General features: G+C 38.8%; 1 protein-coding gene across 3 annotated transcripts; it reads right to left on the bottom strand.

The window, feature by feature from the left end:
- Positions 1-204: 204 nt before the first annotated feature.
- On the bottom strand, positions 205-21,735 carry LOC110158486 (BTB/POZ domain-containing protein KCTD1). 3 transcript variants are annotated; one of them, XM_020923003.2, is made up of 5 exons: positions 21,372-21,735; positions 11,160-11,338; positions 8,261-8,405; positions 6,098-6,403; positions 205-1,388 (listed from the first exon to the last, which is right to left on the bottom strand). In XM_020923003.2, the coding sequence occupies exons 1-5, from the start codon at positions 21,378-21,380 to the stop codon at positions 1,224-1,226; spliced, it is 804 nt and encodes a 267-aa protein (XP_020778662.1). In that variant the 5' UTR covers positions 21,381-21,735; the 3' UTR covers positions 205-1,223. The 3 variants fall into 3 exon arrangements, with proteins under 3 accessions (XP_020778662.1, XP_055007745.1, XP_020778654.1); XM_055151770.1 differs by lacking the exon at positions 21,372-21,735 and adding an exon at positions 20,089-20,211; XM_020922995.2 differs by lacking the exon at positions 21,372-21,735 and adding an exon at positions 13,127-13,472.
- Positions 21,736-21,971: the final 236 nt, after the last annotated feature.

The following is a 21,971-nucleotide window of genomic DNA, read 5'->3' as shown; positions in this document are numbered from 1 at the left end:
TCAAATGAAAGTCAGGTTTGTGGAGATGCAAGCCCACTCAGAGTAAGGACACGTTTTTTTAAGTTTGCCAGTGCAATAAACACAAAAAATACTATATTAATTTAGTCTATTTTAACAAGTTACAAATAGTAGTTTTAAGTAAAAAATATAAACCAAAAACCAAAAGTTGTTTATGAAAAAAAAACACAACTTTTTTTCTGGAAAATGTATTTATTGTATGCTGCTTGGTAATATTATGAGACAAGTGCAATATAATTGTTAAACTTTACAAAGTCAAGTCAAAAGTTTCTTTTCAAAAACACTACACAAGGGAATCAGAAAGTTTACTTTGGATAATGTTTTGTTCCATGTTTTGGACTCAACAGGTGCATGATCAAGTCAGGATACATTTCCAACAAGAATAACACCATGACAACTTCAAATGAAATGTTTTCGACATAATTTTTGCTACATTCCTCTATAATTTAGGGAGCGTAGGAGGGTCAGTCATCTCAAGAAATACTTTATAAGCAACTTCATATCTTAAAGTGAAAGTGACTAAAAGTGGGTAGTACAATAATCTTTCATCTTTTCAGTCCAGTCTGAGGCAACATGTTCTCCTTTAAAAAAGATTCAATGTAAAAATCACAAACACATTTACAGTGGTGGAAAAATTTACAGTAGTGCGTCCAATTAAATCGTAAGAGCCAAATCCCAGATACAGCAAAATCTGACATTTTTAAACTAAAGCTTCAGGTGTGATGTGGAGATGAAAATCAAATATTCTCTTCAAACACTTCATTGGTATCACAATTTTACAATATGCTGAAAAAAACTCTTTTGAAATTAATTGTTTATGACATATGAGACATTCTGCATTGTAAAGCAACACATCTGTGACTTTTTTACAGTGTGGGATAAAAAATAAACATATTGGCCAGTGAGAGTAATTCAATTCAGTGCTGACAAGCTAAGCAACATACTACAATATTATTCAATGGAATTTTAATTTAAAGGGGTAACATAGAAACTCATATGCAACCTAATGTAGGCTTAAACAATCTTTATTTGGGATCCAGCGTTTTGTTTTTAAGGGGGTGAGACAATCACAAATGCCAAAACAAAGTCTTCTTATGGCAAAAAAAAAAAGATAATTCGGAAAAGTAAATAGTCCACAAAACTCGGTAGTGCCATTCAGTCACCACAAGTAAAAAGTCTAGCACCTCCTAGTGTGTGGGAGGCCTCTAGTCCAGCTGCTCCTGCTTTATCCTGTTTGAATTGAGCGCTCCTCGGTGACTTGTCCTCCGCAGCTCCCTCCTCAGGACGTACTCGCTGAACTGGGAGGAGTCCACGCCACCGCCACAAGAACCCACGATCTCAAAGCCCCGCTGCTGCAGACGCTCTAGCACCTAGAATCAAACAGTGACATATAAGTAATTTGTATGTAACTTCTGTAGCCCAGTGCTGTCGCAATATTAAAATTTCAAACTTGTTTTTGATACTGAATAGACTCAATATTCAGTACCAGTTCTGATACCACAATGCTAATGAAAAACACTCTTAGGCAATAGACAATATTTTCAACATTAATTTATTATACTTTCTTTATATATTATCACGTGGCCTTATATCTGTGTAATCCCTCAGTCGTCCGGGTAGGTTCCATAAAGGCCCATAGGCGCCTATTAGTCTATATGGTCTTGTACTTGGTTTGATACAGCTCAAAATCACCCTAAAGCTATTCAAGAAACATTCATGGCTGCCCTGTAATTTTTTTTAGTATTGATACCTGCCCAAATGAGTATTTAGGTTCGATAATAGTTCTAGTATTGATTAGGATCTGATTTTAGTAATTTTGACAACTCTGCTCTAGCTATTAGCCACGGTTGCCATGGAGCTTACTGCCATTTGACTCAAATGTCCTCTTTAGCAAGCATCACACAAAACATTTCGTACAGTGGTTAAATCTCTTGCAACCTTCCTTTTCTAGTTAAGTTTCTAACTAATTTAAGTAAGCAAAAAAAGGTTGCTACCCCTTGAATTCCATACAAGTTAGAATTTCAGAATTTATACAGTAGATATAAGGATTGTGTTACCAAACTGCAACTTTTAGGGAATGTAGCATAAAAGTAAACAAAATGAGATTTGATGCAAACACAAAACATATGATACTTTAATGTGTTATGCAGATGTTATAACAGATGTTAAGTGATCAGAGCTATCCATTTCAAAGGCTGGCAATTTGATCCCAGTTTGGACCAGTGCATAGTGCCATTGTGTCACGGGGCAAGACTATTAACCCATGTTGCCCTTTCATAGTGTTCGAGTGATGTGGTCGGAGGGGCTGATGGCACAGAGTGGCAGCCTCTGTTTTCAGTCTACCTAAGGACATAGACCTGTCACAATAATTATTATATTAACTTATCATTCAATATATGAAAGCTGGAACAATGTATTTTGGGCCTCAATATTCAAGATTTTTTAGATTTTCATGTAATAATGTAAAATTTGACCTGTAGAGAGCAGAATAAATAGCTAATTATTGGTTCATTACGTCATGTATTGTTTGCAGCTCATTACTTTTAATAATACTGTGTAACTTTTCTGCAGAGGGTCCGCAACCTGTTTGTTGCCATGGAGATGTTGATGCTTTGGTTTAAACTGTCCACAGTATGGTATTAAACTAATCTGTCTTGCATTTATTCAACTACAAGTGTTACTTATTGCTGAAAAATATCGTTAAAACAAAATCAAAACATTAATCTTACTGTGAGTGGGGTAGCCTCTCCACAAATCTAAGTTTATAGCTATACTGTGGAACATTCTAGGCTCCATGGAGACAAGCAGGGGAGCTTTAACACAGTGCACCTTTAAAAATCGGTTTAAAGGGATTATCTTATTTTGTGTAAGTGATATTGAGTTAGTTTCAATATGATAATTTATTGCAATATTTCTCTGCAGCAATATATCATGCTTCAAAGTTTATCGTGACAGGCTTGCAAGGAAAAATGTGGTTAGAGAAGTAGCATAGCCATGTGTGGAGTCTATGAATAATGTAATGTGTCTGCACTCGCTATACAAATCAAATACACCAGACCATTATTATAACTTAATTTAGTCTGCCATTGTGATTACATTAAAGCTATTAGCCATTATGCTCATACTGATACACCTATCCATTAGACAGGTGGAGGTGTACATTATTACACAAATGAGCATGAGAAGTGATCAGGCAGGTGTGATGTGCCTTTTGACACTGTATGCAGACGGCCAGTTTTAGGTCTGCTCGGTCATTTCACACTCCATCCAGATGCTGCATAATTTCCTGGCATCTGCAGTCGCCCTATAATGTGATGCTTAAACATTAATGCTGGCCTCTAACCTTTTGTTTACCACCGCAAGGCTGGCGAATTTGACAGTTTGTCTGGCTAGTTTTGCACCGCCGAGTTGGAGTCTAGCATTGGAAATAGCTTTGGGAGTGGTACAGCATACGGTCTGTGATGAGAATTTGGATCAGACTTTTTTATTGTGTTTTGCTACAACTCTTCTACCCCTATTTTCATTGTTTTCTGGAGTGCATATTGCGCGGTTGTGTGTGGTTGGAGCCTTGCAGACATCCACAGACGTAACCGGGAGGGCTGTAGGATCACATTCCATCAAAGAGCCCCCAGGGAGTAGCCGGGCCTTTCTCCCCGCCATTTGGCTTGGTCTGGGCCACTCGGCAACCACCCCCCCGACCAACCACCCCTCTTCTTTCTCTCTTTCTTTCTCTCTCTCTCTCCTCCACCCCTTTCAGATCCCCTCAGGCCCAAGCCTCCGCCAAAACTACAAAGGTCCCTCTACTGCTGGCAGCTCTCCCCCTCTTCCTTCTCTCTCTCTCCCTCTCTCTCAAAAAAAAAAAAAAAAAATGCCTTGCCTCCATTAGCGGCAGATACAGCATCCACCGGCGGCAAGCTTTAATATCCAAACAGGATTATGGGCCTGCCTGGGGACAACCTGCCAGGGAGCGTGCTCAGTCTCTTGCTTGCTCTCCACGACTCCCGCACACACTTTAGAGATGTGTTGTTTGTGTGTGTTAGATTTTGGACTTCCTCTGATGGAGACATAGGCCAAATCACTGCTAAATCCTGTCTTACATGCACATTTGCGTTCATTTATTCACACAAGTTGGCGGTTTGTGTCATCAATGAATAAGCGGTATTTCAATATTTTAGACTAAGACTAAAGAGAGGCAGAGGAGCTTATTCTCAAACAGATCTGCTCAAACAGTAAGCGATACAGGACTACATTCATACCATACTCCATACAACTGTACAACAACTCGCCCTTATGTAATAGATAACATTCTGTCATGTCAATCACTATTTCATCTTTGCACTTTTTTCTCTTTATGACCTCTTATATATATTAGTAGCTGAGTGATATAGGTTATATTTGTATTACTATATTTTTATATTTTTTATTTTTACTTTTACATATACATTTACATAATTATGCCTTATTTGACACCAGTCTCTTGTTATGTTTTGCAATTTGTTTTGGGTTCATTATTACCATTTACATTTTTGCTCTTTGTTATTATATTATACTATGATGTGTGAGCTACTGTGTCCATATAATTTCCCTTGTGGATCAATAAAGTTTGTCTAAGTCTAAATCTAATATGTAATCGCGTAAAGGCAATATTGACACATCCCAACCCGAAAATGGGCAAAAGCAAGAAAATGAGACGGCTGTTTTGGTTGCCAGAGTTGTCAATCAAAAGTATGGGTTTGATTCTAAAATGGAGCATTGATTTGAACCCTGCTAAACACTCAAGGGCACCATCTTGTGTCTATTGCATCCCAAATTGCTCACTTCCTCATGCTGTCAGCCTCTTCCCCTTCGGTCCGCGCATTCATGTGACGATCCACCTTGATGGAAGATTTCTCCATTTGTGAAGTGTACAATTATCGCCCTTTGAGATAGTCTATAGTGGCGACGCCCCACAGCAGCCACTATAGGAGTTTATAATGGCACTCAAGCTCCATCTGTTTTCCTCGTGGGGGTAAGTTGTAAGGATAAACAAGTTTGTACAATGTCCGAATAAAGTAGGACTATGCTGAAGTCAAAGTTGAGATCAGTACAGTGGAGTTATGGCTGGTTAAACTGCATTGGTTTCACACTAATGGAGTTTTTGTGAGAAGGAACTGAAATGAAATTGAATCTATTTTCTTTTATATATGGCTTTACTGATACTATTTGTATATATTTGCAATTATACCACTACTACTGCTGCTGCTGCTGCTACTACTAGTACTATTAATTTTGTATTATAATGTCCCTCCTAATCAGAAGTGGGTAGAAATACGTTAAATAAGTTATGTTTATTCAAATAGCCTTTTGAAGAGAATACTTGGTGTTTGTGCACCTTATTTACTTTTAGTTCTTTTTCTGTAGAAAAACACCTCTATAAAAAGTGGAAATTCCTTGATCCTAGGTATAACTCCCTCATCACATTTCATGGTCTTTTCTTGATCTGGATAATTAGCAGCACTTAGCAGTCAGGGCGAGGGAAAGTGTATGGACATAAAACATGGGTATGAGCTTGGCATACAGACTAAGTGAGTCATGGATGAAAGAAAATAAAAAACATCTCACGGACTGTTTTTATACACACAATATAAAAATATAGTTAAAAGATTCAAAAAGTAATTTATCTTAACATACCACAACAACAACCTGTCATGATAACAAATTCTGAAGTATGATATACTGCTGAAGAAAATGTAGATTATAAAGAATAATACTGAAACAAATTTATGACACTGATACAATATCCCTAAAGCAGGATTATCCCCTAAGACTATTTTAAACCTGCAATATTGTTAAAAATAAGAACTGCAATAAATAATAAATAACAGACTGAAACAGTTAAGTAGTTCGTTTGTATCAATAATGAGTCATAGAAGTTATTTATTCAACCCCTTTACAGCTCAAATCTAATCCTAGAACAGAAAAATAACAAACAGTTTACCACATCTACTGTGAAAAGTAATGACTGAAAAAAGTATTGAACGATAAGTCGATATAGTAATTATCATGACAGGCCTAAATGTAGGTATTACGTAGTAGTTACCTGGACAGAGTTGAGGTGGCAGTACCCGTTGAGAGGAAAGCGAATAACATGTGTGGAGTCATGGTTCCAGCCGGCATTGACCGAGTTGCACATGACGTCTCCGATCTCAGGGAAGACGTCTTCGATGAGGGCCTTGTCTCCGCTCAGGGTGATCCTCTCGCCCAGGTCCGGAGCCACACGCACCACCAGGCACTCACATGGACGAGACACACGGCTCAGCTCCTGCTCCTGACGCCAGCGCTCCAGCTCCGACAGCATAGGGTGCAACTGGAAGTACCGCGCTTCCTCATACAAAAGACTGTAGTCCTGAGAAGAAGGTACATGAAGGGTTCATGTTATGGAGACAATATGCTTTCTTTTAATGTGTTATTGCAATGTAACATGATAGACTTTTGCAGTATTCATCTAATAAATGCCGAGGGTTGTTACAGTGCTCTTTTGTGAATAAATCACTGGTGAGATTTTTTCTTTTTAAAGTTGGACATTTACAATATCACATATTAAGCTCTTTGGCCTGGGCTTTGACAAAACTACAAAGTAGGTGCAACGATCCAGCTTTTTCAGTTTCAGTACCAATTTAGATACTATCCCTTTAAATATCAACCATAAACATCTGTTATGTAGCTGTAACTGCAAAACAACTTTGTATGAATAAAAGTTCAAATATTAACAGACTTTCTGAGCCAACTACGGCCACTAAATATTCATATTACATCAATTAATATGCCCAACTAGGATACTGGCTGAAGCAGTATTTGGAAGCAGATGTCCAGCAAATTCATGCTTTACTCTCTACAGTAAATGTTTACTGTAGCCTGCTGGTCTTATCATGATAATGCAGATTCTACACTGGTCCACTTGCACATAAAATGTATAATCTTTTTCTCTAGGTGCTTTCCTAAAATCCATTCCATTCTAAGTCTGGCCTCAGCGTGAACCTAGGCCTGTGCTTTGTCTTTGCTTATTTTAGCTGACATACTTTACAGTGATTGAGTCGCCCTGCAGACAGTCCATCTGATAATGTGCTTATTTGTTTTCCCTCTGGGCAAGTTCAGTAATTACAGCCAAAATGGCAACCAGCAATATAAAAACCTAATATATTGCACACAATAAAACTAACGATGGATAGGCAAGGCATGGAAACTAAATGTTACCCGAGAACTTATTTTGTCTCTGTATGAAGTTATTGCTTTGTTATGCTATGAATATTCAAGACAAATGTCATTCAGTATTTGTTCCCTGCATTTGATCCATCATTCACCCACTGTGTCTGGGCGACCTGTCAGGGGGCTGTCCCAGTTAAGTGCAGTGCTTGACAACCCATTTCCAGGTTATGACCCGGCAATATGGGTCAGAGCTGTGGGTCAGATTACTTTGCTAGTGGATTATCCTATGTATATCTGTGAATATTTTAGGTTAATGGCTGAAACTGGAGGAACATACAAACTCCAAATAGAAAGACCTTTTTGCTGTGAGTAGAGCTGAGGCAAGTGTGCAAGTAATGATGCCTTCATTAACTTGACTTTGGTCTGAAAAGTAAATGTGTCAGTGTTGGTAATCTTTTGCTTTGTGTTTGGCATAAACTTCTCTCTTGAACAGTGCTTTTGTTCAGTTCCTGCACTACTTAGTCCTTTATTTATTGAATTACTGTTGTTGATGTTTCCATGGGTTTCAGAGTGATGAAAATCTATCACCATTGCCATAGCAGTTAACAATTCAAAACAAATGATTACATCTTTTGAATGGGCAAAGACCATCAAATGTCACCTATAAGAAATAATGGGTTTCAGCTTCCTGTTATATGGTGCCATTGAGGATGATTTACCATTCAAAAGATATAATATATTGTTATGAATTGTTAATTGCTATGGCTGAAACCCATGCTCAGACTGCTGCTAGATTTTTTAAGAGGTTTCATGAATCAATTCTATCACATGCACTGGCTAATAAATCTAAATGCATTGTACTTCCTTTTTACCTGCCACTTACTATATAAAAAATACCTCCTTTATTTGATAGGCAAAAACACTAAACCACCTGCTTCTACTACAATCTCCCTCCAGTGTGGATATAGCATAAGCCTTAGCATTCATTGTGTGTGCAGACTTGAAGGAGTGCTGACTGATGGCTGATGGGACTTTGTACAGTTTTCTCAACACTCACTTTGAAGTCGTCCGGGATGAGCAGCTTGGACGTCCTGAGGAAGTTGAGGATGTAGCGGAACATGTGTCCATCCCTGTCAATGAAGTAGTGCTGCTTGAGGCTATCCAGGACTATGGGCTCTGTGCCATCAAAGAGACGGCCGATTCTAGCAGGCAGAGAGGGGAGGGCAGAGCGGGTTAGGCAATTTATCTCCATGTTTGCATTGGACAAGTTCAAGACATTTCGGTTACATCATCTACTTCTTTAATCTATTGTCTGATACCTGAGAAAAAAAGGTACAAAATGCTAAACTTTTGCGATTAGTTGCTACTACAGACAAACTACTTCTTAAATTGGGATTGCCATTTAGAGCTGTAACTAACATTTTTTTTTGTAGTCAGCTAATCAACTAATCAGTGATTCATTTTGCGATTAATCGTTGCAGCCAGTATATTTAAACTGTCAGCTGCGGGGCCTAAAATGTATTGTTTTGTTCCAGCAAAATGGCAAATTGCATGGGGAACTGCATAGACCATGACCATTTTCTTCATTTGAGTACAAACTTTTATTTATTTGTTTTTTATTTTATTGTGTTCAATTGTACTATTAATATAATACTGATTTCATTAATGGCGTATCAATGACAATTTTAGAAAAAGCACAATGCCATTAGTCTCCCCAGCATACTTCAATAAATACATGATAACACTTTGACATCATTACACCTCTACTTCCTACTTACCTATTTCATTCTATCATTTGAGAGAATCATTATTGTTATGTATTATATTATAAATGAGAATTCATATTATTGATTTCACCTTAGGCAGTTGCTCCTACTGATGCAAGCCATTCTTTTTGTACAAGCTCGAGGCTATAAGAACTACATTGGCTGGGGATCCCTACAGCTTGATTAGAAGGCTGTAATGATCATGGCAATGAGAAGAGCTCAGAATGTTCAGCCAGTATACCGCCACATTTGGGCCAGAGATGCTACAACTGCTTTGGTTTAAGTGATCTCATCTAATTAAAGGCAAATGTCTATTCCCGCACTGGTGATTCAAACTAGGAAAAATAAAGAAATTGGGAAAGCTTATAAACAAGGATAACTTGAGCTAGGTATGTTTAATTTAGGCTAGCCAAGACTTAAACTCAGATTCTGACATGCCAGTTTATCCAAGCTTTGAATTGGCACAAAGAGTAAATTACGTTAAATTAGGACTCACTACATGACAAGAATATTCAATCTGTGGGTTTTTCTCAGACTAATGTTTTGCACTACCCATCTCATAGGCATTAAATGATGTTTCTATTGGCACTGGCAGCAAATAAGATATTTCATTTCAAGGTATATTCACATGTTTAATTTGTTTCAGATGCCCTCCCACGCGTAGTCCTACAGAAGACTTTTTAACACTGACTGATGTAAGTGTGGGCCATTACTTTTAAGAAGAAAATAACATTTTTGGGTTATTGTTAATAGGGCTGAATGATTTGGGAAAACATTTTGCATTGTGATTTATCTTTCAGTAAATGTGACTGCAACTCATTTATGGTTTAATAATCAGATTCTGTTAAAAGTTCACAATTTAAATCTGTCCAAAAGAATGAGCAAAAAGACCGCACAAACAAACTAATAATATTTCAGAACGTGTTTGAAGAGATGGCTTTTTTTTTTTTTTTTTTTAAATGCAGAATAAAACTGGATATTTTGATGTTTGTTGAGGAAACAATGGTACTGCAAAACTTCCATCCTTTGCAAATTGCTAATCGCGTCCATTCAAATCACAATTTCAACCAATTTGTGATTAAACTTGCAGCTCTAACATTATGTAACCAATGTATATATGGCACTTAAAAATAACAGACATAAAGAACAATGGCAACAGAAGCAAACAGAAGTGCTAAAAACAGGCTAAATCGGAGGTGCTGTGGAGGTCAGAGTGAGCCGGGTGTTGGGTGCTCCAGGCGGGTGCCAGTCACCCTAAGGCAACGGCCCGGAGCGACAGTGCAGCCCGGCAGCCTCCAGATGGCCCCTCACCCTTTGGCCCCTTCACTGCTGCTGCGACATCTGTCAGAATAACCAAGTCGCTATTGTCTGCCTGCTGCACTTCTGCTTTCTGTTCAGTGATGTAGGTTTGTGTTTAGATTATCCACAAACAAGGGATTTTACTGGTGTATTATTACTGTATTATATTTATACAGTTAATCTGGGGATGATTACATTTTGGAAAAAGTACTGCGATTAGATTTGCGATATATGTTTGAAAAGTAGGATTCTGTTCAGAGTGCACACTGTAAACATCTGCAGGAGCAATAACATTTGAGAGAAGACTGAAATATGAACTGATAAACTAATACAAGAATCCCATGCATTCCAGAATATGTTTGCTGAGGTCTAAACTAGGTACATGATTTTTCTATAAAAATACAGGATATTTATTTATTCTTTTCAGATGCCATTCTATTATTTTTGAATGTATTTATGCCATTCTATTATCAAAATAATTGCAGCCTTTGGGATTTGATATTTGTACCAACTCAAACTGCAGTTTCGATTTGATTGTGATATATTGTGCTACCCTACTTACAACATTGCTGAAATACTAATTTTCCTCTTGTCTCTCTCGTCTTTTGTGAAATTAAAATGATTATTTTCAGACAATACAGTAAGACAAAAAATGTTGTCATAAAAGTTTAGGTTAGTACAAATATGAAATCACAATGATATCTTCATGTTGGTCCCCCTGAGTTACAGCAAGGCATCATGGTCTATGTAGTTGAATCTGCTTTTATACCATATCACTGTAACAAGTCATACACTTTAGGCCTAGGAGCTCACAATTCAGTAATTACAACATCATAATATAGCAACATCTAATATCTAATACAATAGCACTTCTAACGTTAGCTGTCTTACCGGGACTCTGGGAATTTGGTTAAAGTGGCCAGACTGCTGGTGTACATGTGCCCGCCCACATCGATGTGCACTGGGGCATTGGACTTGGTAAGCTGTGCCGGTGTGGGGATGCCCTGGTTACTCAGAGGAGAGACTGGTGACCGCGTGATCATGGGCCGAGACATGCTGGAGCGATTATCCTGACAAAACAAGTAAAATGCAAAAGTTACATAGATAGCAGTGCATAGGCGTTAGTCTTAAAGTCTTAAATTCTCTTGATGCTTATGAGTGAGATATAGAAGATGCTATTGTGAAATGTACAATGCTCAGTTATGTTAACATTAGCCTTGTAGTGTTGTTACGGTACAAAAATTTCAAACTCATTTTCAAAACTAAGGAATAGACTTACTTAATACCGATTCTAATGCCACAATGATAATAAAGAACACTCTTTCTTTAACAATAGAATGTGATCTTCAACATTAAATCATAGTACTTTATTATATTATAATTGGTGTCATATCTGTGTAATCCCTCAGTCATCCACTATGTTCCATAGTGGTCCATGGGCGTATACTAGTCTATGTGGTCTTATACTAGATCATTCTAAAGCTATTCATGAAAGGTTCATACCTGCTCAGTACTGATACTTTTGCTAAACCTACAGCATTGGTTATATTTTTTAGTCTAATTTTAGAAAACTAGATAATGTTTTAATTAGGTACGTGCAAAATGATCTTAACGATATACCATGATACTGTATCATGGACTGCTGTATCGATATATCGCCAAGAATATTTTTGTCATATTTTCCTACATTAAATTAAATAGATGAAGAAGGAGGTATTTCATATTAACACAGATGCAGGTAGCGGTTTAACAAAGAAATGCTGTTGCTAAAATGCATGTGGTTCTTAAAAAGAGTGATCTATAGTGACATTGTGATATTAGCCAGGAGCCATGTATCGTATCGTGAGGGACCATGTGATTCCCAGCCCTAGTTTTAATCTGATTGTACTGCTAAAAGTAAGTGTAAATTGTTGTACATATATCATTCATATTATGATGTAAAACAGTTAGGAACATTGATTCCAGTTAAACTTTGTGCAGCCTGACCTTGACCCGGATGGTGCCCTGCGTGTTTTCCTGTGGGCCATAATCTCCAAAAATGAATTAATTTGGAGCATCAATTTCACCGTTTGAAATGAGCAATAATGAGCCGCCTTGATTCCAGAACGCTAATAAGGTTTTTGGTGAAATGTCTCTATGCACTGGTAACCTACAAACATGGTTTAGCCGAGGGGGTGAATTTTGACACTGATGAGAGGTGTTTTAAAGTTGAAATTCTAACAGTAATCAAGCCTTATCTCGTTATGACTATACTTTCTTCAAAAACACAAACAGAGAAGAAATATCAAAGCATTTTGAACAACATACATATTGTAGAGAATGATTTGTAACTGCTGCAGGGTGAGGAGAAAGTTCCCTATAGCTGAAACCCATTACAGTGTGTGTTAACAAGCAAACTTCTCTAAAGCCAGTACATAACTACAGCAAACTACAAATGCTTTTAAGCTGCATTTTGTCAATACCACACAATAATGCATACAAGAGACTAGACCTCAGATCTTTCAGACTCTCATCTTTTGAGACTTCTCAGAGGTCTAGACATGTCTTCACTGCTTAAAACCCTGACTTAACCAGGACTTAACTTTGGCTAAACCAGGACCTGAGGCAAAACCGATTACAAGCCAGAAGTCTGCGTAAAACCAGCCAACAACAGGACTAAAGCAGTGCTAAACCAGGGCTAAACAAGGATAAAAGCGTGAATAAACCAGCTTTAAACCTTGTGATATAACTTAAATAACTTCAGTAACACAAAAATCAGTGTACAACATTTTAACATACACTTCCTATCGTAAAACATCACACAAGCGCCAAATGTAGCCAAACTCTTCCATCGCCGGACTTTTACGCGCGCGCTTTACCTGAACCGGCATCACTGTGTTGGGGGAGGAATTCACCGAGTGGTCATTCTGCTTGAGCGAGGCAGCGGGCAGCGGCTCTCCTCTCACCGCGGTGTACATGTCCCTGCTCTCGGCCGCTCGCATCGGCAGCCGCTTGAGCGTGGCGTGCACCGCCTCGTCCGCGGAACTGATTGGACGCGCGCGCTTCCTCGCTTTCTGATGCGTTAAGTCCATGATATCCGTTTCGTCCATTTACAGAGATGCGTTTAGGAAGCAAACGGGGCTGGTGTTGTCTTCCTTTCTTTCTTTTTTACCCCCACTGTCAAAATATAGCGTGGAGTCAAAGGTTTAAAGACCGGAGGAGAGCAGAGATCAGCAGCGGAGTCGTGCGTGGCTGTCACACGGAGTAGCTCCTCGTTGCAATGGCTGGGAGAAGTCAAAGCCCCCGACAACATTAGCATTGTAGCGCCCGAGGCTCTTCTGGGCTGTCGCTGTGTCTGTGGCAGGTATGTGTGTCGCATTTTCACAGGAAAGCAGTCGAAACCAAAGCCTTTCCCGGCTAATACAGATGTCACGCCTGGGTCCTGTCCTGTCACCGCTGCCAGCTGCCCTTTGCCCCCTTTTTTGTTTTGGAAAAGCCATGTGCGCGGACAGCCCTCTGCTTCCGCTGACATCTCTTCTTCCCTGGTTCTGATTATGTCGAGCAAATCAAAGGCAAGCCACGTTTTTAAGTGTGACCGAGCACCTGGACCAAAATGCCCCTTATTATCTCCACCCACAAACGTATGTCACTCCAGACTGGCCACATGCAAAAGCTGACAGATTTACCCTGTTTTGTTACTGACGTTGTTCACAGCAGGTTACGTATGTTGAAATGAACACAATCAAACGTATTAATAATATATTCAAAATAAAATCGTTTTACCCATAGAAGTTCACACCAGTCAAGTTTTCAGCATTTAGAGGAGGAACAGACAGCTAGTCTAGGTACTTTTCATGACTCAAGTAGAATAAGGATAGGTTAAATGTATTACAGTGTAGGTTTTCTTCAGCTGAAAAGTAAAATTTACTGAAATAAAGTACCTAAATGCTCCTACTGCTATAACCACTCCATGTTTTCCTTTTAATTAATGGCAGGTACATTTTTAATACAGCCACTTGGCACTACCAAACATGAAAATTCATGGATTTAGAATAACAAACTTTCCATGCCTATGGCCTCTCTGACCGACCACTGCCAATCATTCAGTGTCTTGCCCAAGGACACAACATCACTAACTATGAAACGCCTCGTCGGTTGGTGTCCGAACTACCAATTGAGCTGCTTCCACCCCAAACCTAAACTGAAATTTGCTCTTTTCTTTCATCTCAAGCTCCTAGTCCACTATTCCGCCATGCCGGCCACATTTGTATGACTGCTCCATCAACAATGCCACACCGCTAATGACATATGTATTACAAGCCCACTTGAAAGTACTGTTAGAGGCCTCTGTCGGGCTGTTTTCCCCTCCTCCGAAAAGCGCTAGGAATCCACACACATTTTAATAACATTTAGATTAAAATTAATTAGTTCAACCACTGGCCTTAAAACATGCACACTCTTCCTTGCTTCTCATTGGCAAGTAACACGTTTCACACCTAGATACCCAATTAGCAATTAAGCTTGCCTTTGAGTGCAGGGGCCTCCAATGCTGTGGCGTGTGATCCTGCTCTGATTTGCATGCCATTTGTGCGCACGCTGATAAGCCCAGGCATATACATAGTTTTTAAAATTCAACTCCTCAATCCCTCTCCGCGCAGAAGGCAAAGGAGAGCCTACGGGGCAAAACCGAGGGAGAAAATCACATGGCTGCTCTTCAAAAGGAGACCTGTGTTAGGCAAACCAGGCAAAGTGCGTAGGATCACACTCGCAATGCAGGTAATTTGTTCCCTGACTAATTTGCCAAGATGGTGTTATATGTGTGTATGTGTGTGTGTATGTGTGTGTGTGTGCCCCCGCGGAGAGGAGCAAGTTCTGAAAAACAGCTCGGCCTGGAATTGGATTTCCTCAAAGCCTTGTCATCGCAAAGGTGGATGGAGTGTAAAAATCTGTAAGGCATTATGGAGAAGTGCAGAGGGGAGAAGTGAAAGAGGAACACAGGCAGTCAGGTGGGTGGGAATCATGAGCGTGCTGAAGGCTCCGAGGAACAGGTTCAGAAATTATTCCGAGTTTGGAAATGCCTACAAGATCATGGGCCTGTCATGTTATTTGAACTCATGCCACAATTATAATTTCTTTATGGTGGTCTGATCTTATTGCAAGTCAGAGAATCGCCATTACTGACTAGAGTTGTTGATCAATATTGTAATCAATATTTAAGTCTAGTATCAAAACTACATACTCATTTGAACAATTATCGATGCCGGAAAAAAACACTGCATATATAGAACAAATATGAACCTTTTCTGGATAGTTTTAGAGTGTTTTTAACATGTTTCAGAACTATAGTGTACAGTAAAACATGGTATCATTGTACTGTATTATCTTTGTGTATCAAGACTTCTCCTAGAATCTAAATAAAGTTTCAAATTTTCATATCATGACAGACCTATTCCCAACTAGGGATTAAAATAAGTATAAAAGTATGCCAATAATCTGCAAATAAATGTAACCAAAACTGAGTACTAATACAAATACTACCACCACCACAACAACTGTTTCTACTAACACTTCTCCCTCTCTCATCAGAATTGCAGCAAACTATGCCAGATGCCCTTACTGTCACATTCAGCCACATTACACGAAGGTACTATGTTACACAAAATTGACTCTTGTGAGCTTTAAGCCATGTTATAATGCTGATACCTCATCAAAAAACCTACCTGGAGTTGACTAAGCCTGGTTTATTAGTCTGTCTACAACTCCAACGCTCAAAGTGCTTTGTTCCACCTTGTGATGTCATGTAGTTTTTAAATTAACAGCTATCTTTTACATTAAGTTCAGTAAATTGTCAATTCCAGGGCTGAACTTATCCATATGATTCAAGTGAAGCTGTATGAAGTTTAGAAACACAGTGGAGCACTTCCTGTATTATCAAATGACATCACAAGGTGGAACAGAGTGTTATCCGTTTAAATACGTACGGTTTGTGTGTTGAACATGTGTGAGCAAAACAAAACACAATTCCAGGTATCTCCAGGATCAGAAAATAAATATGGGCCCTTTAACAGTGTGAGTGATTGTGTTACTCATTCATTTGTCCGGATAGAAATGGAACTTGCAACCCTCCAGTTCCTAGACAAATGCTTCACCTTCTACTAAACTACTGCCTCCACACACTACTACCATACAAATATACATTTAATATGAAAGGCTTCAGTGTTAGAATATAGGAACATATATGTAGTATTTCGTAATTTTAGCCAATTATGTTTCAGACTCCAGCCAACATGCAATTTTGTCATCTTTAATTTGACTTTTGACTTGTGGAAAGTACCGAATGTCCCCTCATGTTTGTAACCTCTGCGGCCTGCGAATGTTTAACTTTTCATATTTAGCGAAATGTGAGCGTGCGTCTGCTCCATTTGTATACTTTCTGCACCACAATATGCACAAACAAATCGAAAACAGACTGACTGCATCAAGAATCATTTGGCACGAGATTTCAAGAACTCTGGAGATCTGGAGAAAAGGTTAACATTTGGTACCAGTACTTTGCTTAGGGCCCATACGAAGAAAGATTATGATTTTGAACAGCCAATGAGAGAAAAATTAAAAAACAATATATCCAAACACAATTTATCACTATGACTATTCAATAAACACGAGCACTGACTAAAAATGGCTTTAAAGGACTATTCTTGGACTATACAGAACTGGACCAAGTCAAATGCTGGCTACATTTGACTTGGTCTATTTGAGCTTAAAAGAGTAAACCAAGAGTAAAGAGGGCTAAACTAGGCTAACTAATCAGACTAAATCAGACATAAAAACATGACTAAGAGATCAAAAACCAATACTTATTTGGGAAAAACCAAGATTACATGTCACAATATAATCATAACATAATTTACATTCTTACCTGTCCTTTATGTCACATTCATAAAGTTTAATTTGATAAAGCAGGTCACATAATAGATAGAATAGAAAGGTCATACCAGCTTGTCAAAGCCTGATCTTGTTGGATCTCAGAAGCTAAGCAGGACTGGGCCTTGTTAGTACTTGAATGGGAGACCACTGGGAGTACCAGGTGTCACAGTGGGGCGCCAGTGGCAAAAACTGTCTTTGTGTCTTTAGGCAAGGCACTTCACCCACTTTGCCTGGTATAAATGTGGTATGTGTGAGTGAGTTGATGGTTGTAAGCTACTACTGCGGCAGCTGTGGCTACGCACCAGCTTACCACCACCAAGAGTGGAATGAATGAATAATGTACTGTAAAATGCTTTGGGTATCTTGAAAGGCGCTATATTAACCCAATGGGTTAATTAATAATAGAGGTAAGATAAGGTAATAAAAGAATTAAGGATTTCACTATTGTTTGGTCAATAACCACAAATAGCTGCAATGGTGATGGTTCTTCTCACAATCGAAACAGTGAAATCTGATATTGTGGAATGCCTACTCTAACTAGAACCAGGCCTTAAACAGCAATGTTCAAGTACTCCAACAGAAACTATACCACAAGTGTTACCATACCAGATTTTGAGAACCCCTCCAATTCTTGAACACAAACATCAAATTTTCAGATTCACATAATGTCAACACAAACTTTGAAATGTTTACTTATACAACACAGTCTGCCTGTATTTCCACATATTGCAGAAAGAAACAATTAGCATTTCAGATCAGAGCATTAAGATTCGGTCGGAGGCAGGCAGACTGGTATTTACATAATCTGGATGGGTTGTCTCTGCTTTCTTGCCCCTGGACATTTGTTTCAAATGTCCACACACAGACAGACAGGAGCTCGCTGTGGCTAAGTACACTGTCTGGGCTGGGGAATAGCAACACGTGTAGGTGAGGTAGACTCCGGTGGGAGTAGTGAGGGATGAGTGGTAGACTTTGTGTTAGGTGTATATCACGATTTTCTTAAAGCCACATCATGATTTCAATTTAATTACAGTTCATGTTTTCTTGGTGTCTTTTATACAGTCTTTAAAGGGCCTATGTTACGCCAAATGGATTCTTGTGAGTGGAGTTGTGTTTTGTTTCATTCATGTTTGAGCAACCTCTTATTATTAGTCTGTCTACATCACCAAAGCTCAAAATACTCTGTTACAACTTGTGATGTCACGAAGCGGTAGTGTTTAAGTGAACAGCTACCTTTTACCTTTTGTTCAATAGAGATGGGCAATTTCACATCTGAAATTATCCAAATGATTCTAGTGAAGGTGTATGGAGTTTAAAAGCACAGTGGAGCACTTCCCGTATAATTTTAAGACATCACAAGGTGGAACAGAGTGTTTTCTATTTGAGCGAAGAATTCAGTCTAAATATGCAGGGTTTGTGTGTTAAACATGTGTGAATGAAACATAACACAACTCCAGGTAGGTTTGATGAAGAAACAACATTACAACATAGATCAGAAAATAGCGTAATATGGGTCCTTGAAGAAAAAACTAAAGCTAGTTTCTGAAAGTTCACTGTGGTTGGTTGTATCCAGTTGTTACTCACTCAGAGCACGATGGAGGCTGATCAATAAGATGAGTGGATGGTCGAAAGTGTGTTCAACCATAGCGCTGCATTAAACAATAAAGCAGAGATCATGATATGACGATTTTACCAAAATAGCATGTGGTTACAGAGCTGAGATCACAATGATTCAAAGATGAGGTGGTTATTTGATTGGATGGATACATGATGTTAAAAATAATTCTTTGAAAATGTATTAAGTTACACAATACTGAATACCAGTAGTAAAATACATTCTGTCACGTATTCTGTTATATGGTCCAATCAGAGCACATAATTCTGAATTCACTAAATTCTGAATACTTAGAATACTTTGACATGATGACAGCTGTGTTTTTATTATATCACCAACAATATTAAAGCTTAAACTTCAAATTGAATCACTAAACTATTTTCCTAAATGAATTATGAAAACCACCAAATGAAAAAGTACCTGGAACTGGAACACAGTTACTCTTTCATAGTTCTGAATAAATATATTTGGAATATTTAATTACTTCCCAAAACTGCAGCTAGAATATATTTTTGCTGTGAAAGTAAGTATTAAACTATATGCCACTGCAAACTAATATACTTTTTGGTTCAGATTTTTGTCCAAGATTCGACTTCATGATATTGGAAAGTAGTAGTAGTAGTAGTAGTAGTAGTAGTAGTAGTAGTAGTAGTAAAAGTAGTAGCAAGGAATTACTATCAATAAACTTTTGTACTAAATATGTTATTGACATTGCGTGGATTTCACTGGTGTCTCAGGGTACATTAGAGCGCAAAATTGGAACTAAATGTTAAACTAAACCTGGACTAAATCAGGACTAAAAGAGGACAAAAGCAGGTTTACATCAGGACAAAACATGGCTCAAACCAGGAAGTGTGAACACAATCCTTTAAGATTTTGGCAAGGTCAATTTTATCCATTTAGGTTTACAGTTGACCTATAGTAAAAGTAGAAGTAATATATAGGCAGTAAACTTGTCTGCTAGGTCTACTTTGGGTACTTGTTTAGTTTAAATACTGTTGTAGTGTATCTTTAATTTAAAAATCACTTTTATGTTTAATTCAGTACAGAGCTGAGTGTGTTTTGCTTTTCTGCTTTTAGAGACAGGGAAGGTTACATCTATTTGCAGTTGTGAAAATAGCTATACAATAACTAATTAGGGGTATCTCTTTCATGTTTTGTCATAGGTTTTCTTTTATGAAATGCAAATAGTGGATTCTAAGTAGCTCATTTGTACAGTTAAAACCTATAGTTCACTGATACTACTGAGTAAAGTAAAATTTCATACAACGCCACGCTATGCAGTCTGACATCACGGACCAGGAAGTGTGCCGAGTCCCATGTTGCCGGAGGCGCTTGGTAACAGTGCATGTTCACTCCAAGCGCGGCGCAGTGTCCCAGGGCGCAGGAGTGGCAGGCCTCTGATGAAAAACAATAACACAAGCCCTCCCTATGGATTCACTGCTAGCCATAACGTGCAATAACGAGCAACCCTGTACACGCGCTCTCAAACGTGGCCTAAACTCTGCGAACTTCTGCACAAGTTCAACAGCACAGTCAAAGTAAGAGTTGTGACTCCAGCGCCATCAAGTGACCACTTCGGGAATTCCATGTGTCAAAAACTGAAGTAGACACTATTTGCTGTAAAGGCATGTGAAAAGAGTGTTGTTGTAAATTTATACCACGCGCTTACTTTTCCAAATGTAGGCTAAATTTAAATCATAAATAATCTAATTTTTACTTACACAAAACTTTTAAAAAATCGTATAAAATATATAACTGACATAACAAAAGACCTCGAGGCAACATGCAATCTAAAGTATCAATTATGACAGCAGTTCATTTAATGACAATGTATTTAAAATATTAAACACAAAACATAATTGTGCCCTGAATAGACTACTCCCTCCTACGTGTTCAGATAACCTCAGGAGTTTTTACGCACGCTCCATCCACGAATGTCCCTCTCCATCTACACAATAACGTTATTATATCAAGCATAGATTCAATAATTATACATAAGATTAAGTTTGCATGCTGTGGTGATTCATATATTGCGTGCGTAAAGCCGAAGGTACATCCTGTTTTTACAGAAAAAGCCAAATCGCCTGGAGCAAAATTACTCCACAATGGCGTCTTTCATTAGAGGATCTGGGGCAGCCTGAAAAGCGAACAGTTTCACGACTACACCAACTTAGTATTATGCGAAGAGAGGCGCATATATACGGTTTGTGTAAGTTTGGTACAAGTTACTGAGCTCTGCGTCGCGGGCACGAGCTGGTACAAGGCTAAACGCGCCAGAAGCCAATTGCAGCGGGCAGAAAGTGTAGTGCCGTTGTCATCCACCTCTCCGAAATATCACACGACACAAGTCAGTTGCTTTATGAACACTCTCCCACAATCGTACTTATAGCGACAATAGCCAGGAAGTGGTTAAACATTTTGTAAAAGAACTGAACCGCTCGAATCGCTTTTCTGGCACATGCGTAAAAGCTACTGCGCCTTCGAATGTCCCAGTCCGTGTTGCTGCCTGCTACCCCAACTACTACTGCTGCTGCTGTTGGGAGGAAACACGAGCAAAGCGAAGAAATCCTCGCACTTACCTGGAACATAGGGCTGCATAAAGTCGATCTTTTTTGACCACCTTTTCGCTCTCCGGTTTAGTCCCCCCACGAGCGGTTTCTTCTTCGGTCTCCCTTACAGCGCTGAGAAACGCAATAGCTCGGCTTGGGTAGACAGAACAAAATACAGAGAATACTGGCTCCGGGGCTCTCGAAACCCCTCAAGGCAAGATCAGGATACAATTAGCTCATGTCTCTCTCTGCCCCAGTCTAACCAAAGTGGAGTATAAAAAAAAACCTCCCGAGCTACACGACACCTAACAGTATAACAGCAGTGTAAGAATTTATACTTTTTATAATATCAGAATGAAACCTTGTATTTTCTCTTCCTTTCCCTCTGCCTCCAACTTGCCTCCCTCACGAGCAGATCTAATCGTTATGATTAGTTTTGATGTAATGTTCCCCCGGGGCATCGCTACAAATGGATGGAGTGTTTCTTTGCCAGAGAGGAAAGGCAGCAGATGATGATAATTATATAGATTGTTGGTTGGGACTGCTTTGATATGTGCTTTTTTATTACGCGCTCTTTCTTTGTTGTTTCCAAATCTCCCCAAAACCGGTCTTCACACGTGCGTAAAGGCG

Source organism: Boleophthalmus pectinirostris, unplaced genomic scaffold (assembly GCF_026225935.1).
Source record: "Boleophthalmus pectinirostris isolate CB_2022bp ecotype Guang Dong unplaced genomic scaffold, ASM2622593v1 HiC_scaffold_16, whole genome shotgun sequence".
Taxonomy (NCBI): Eukaryota; Metazoa; Chordata; class Actinopteri; order Gobiiformes; family Gobiidae; genus Boleophthalmus; species Boleophthalmus pectinirostris.
Note: the sequence above shows the minus strand (reverse complement) of the source record. Positions and strands in the feature narration are given on the sequence as shown.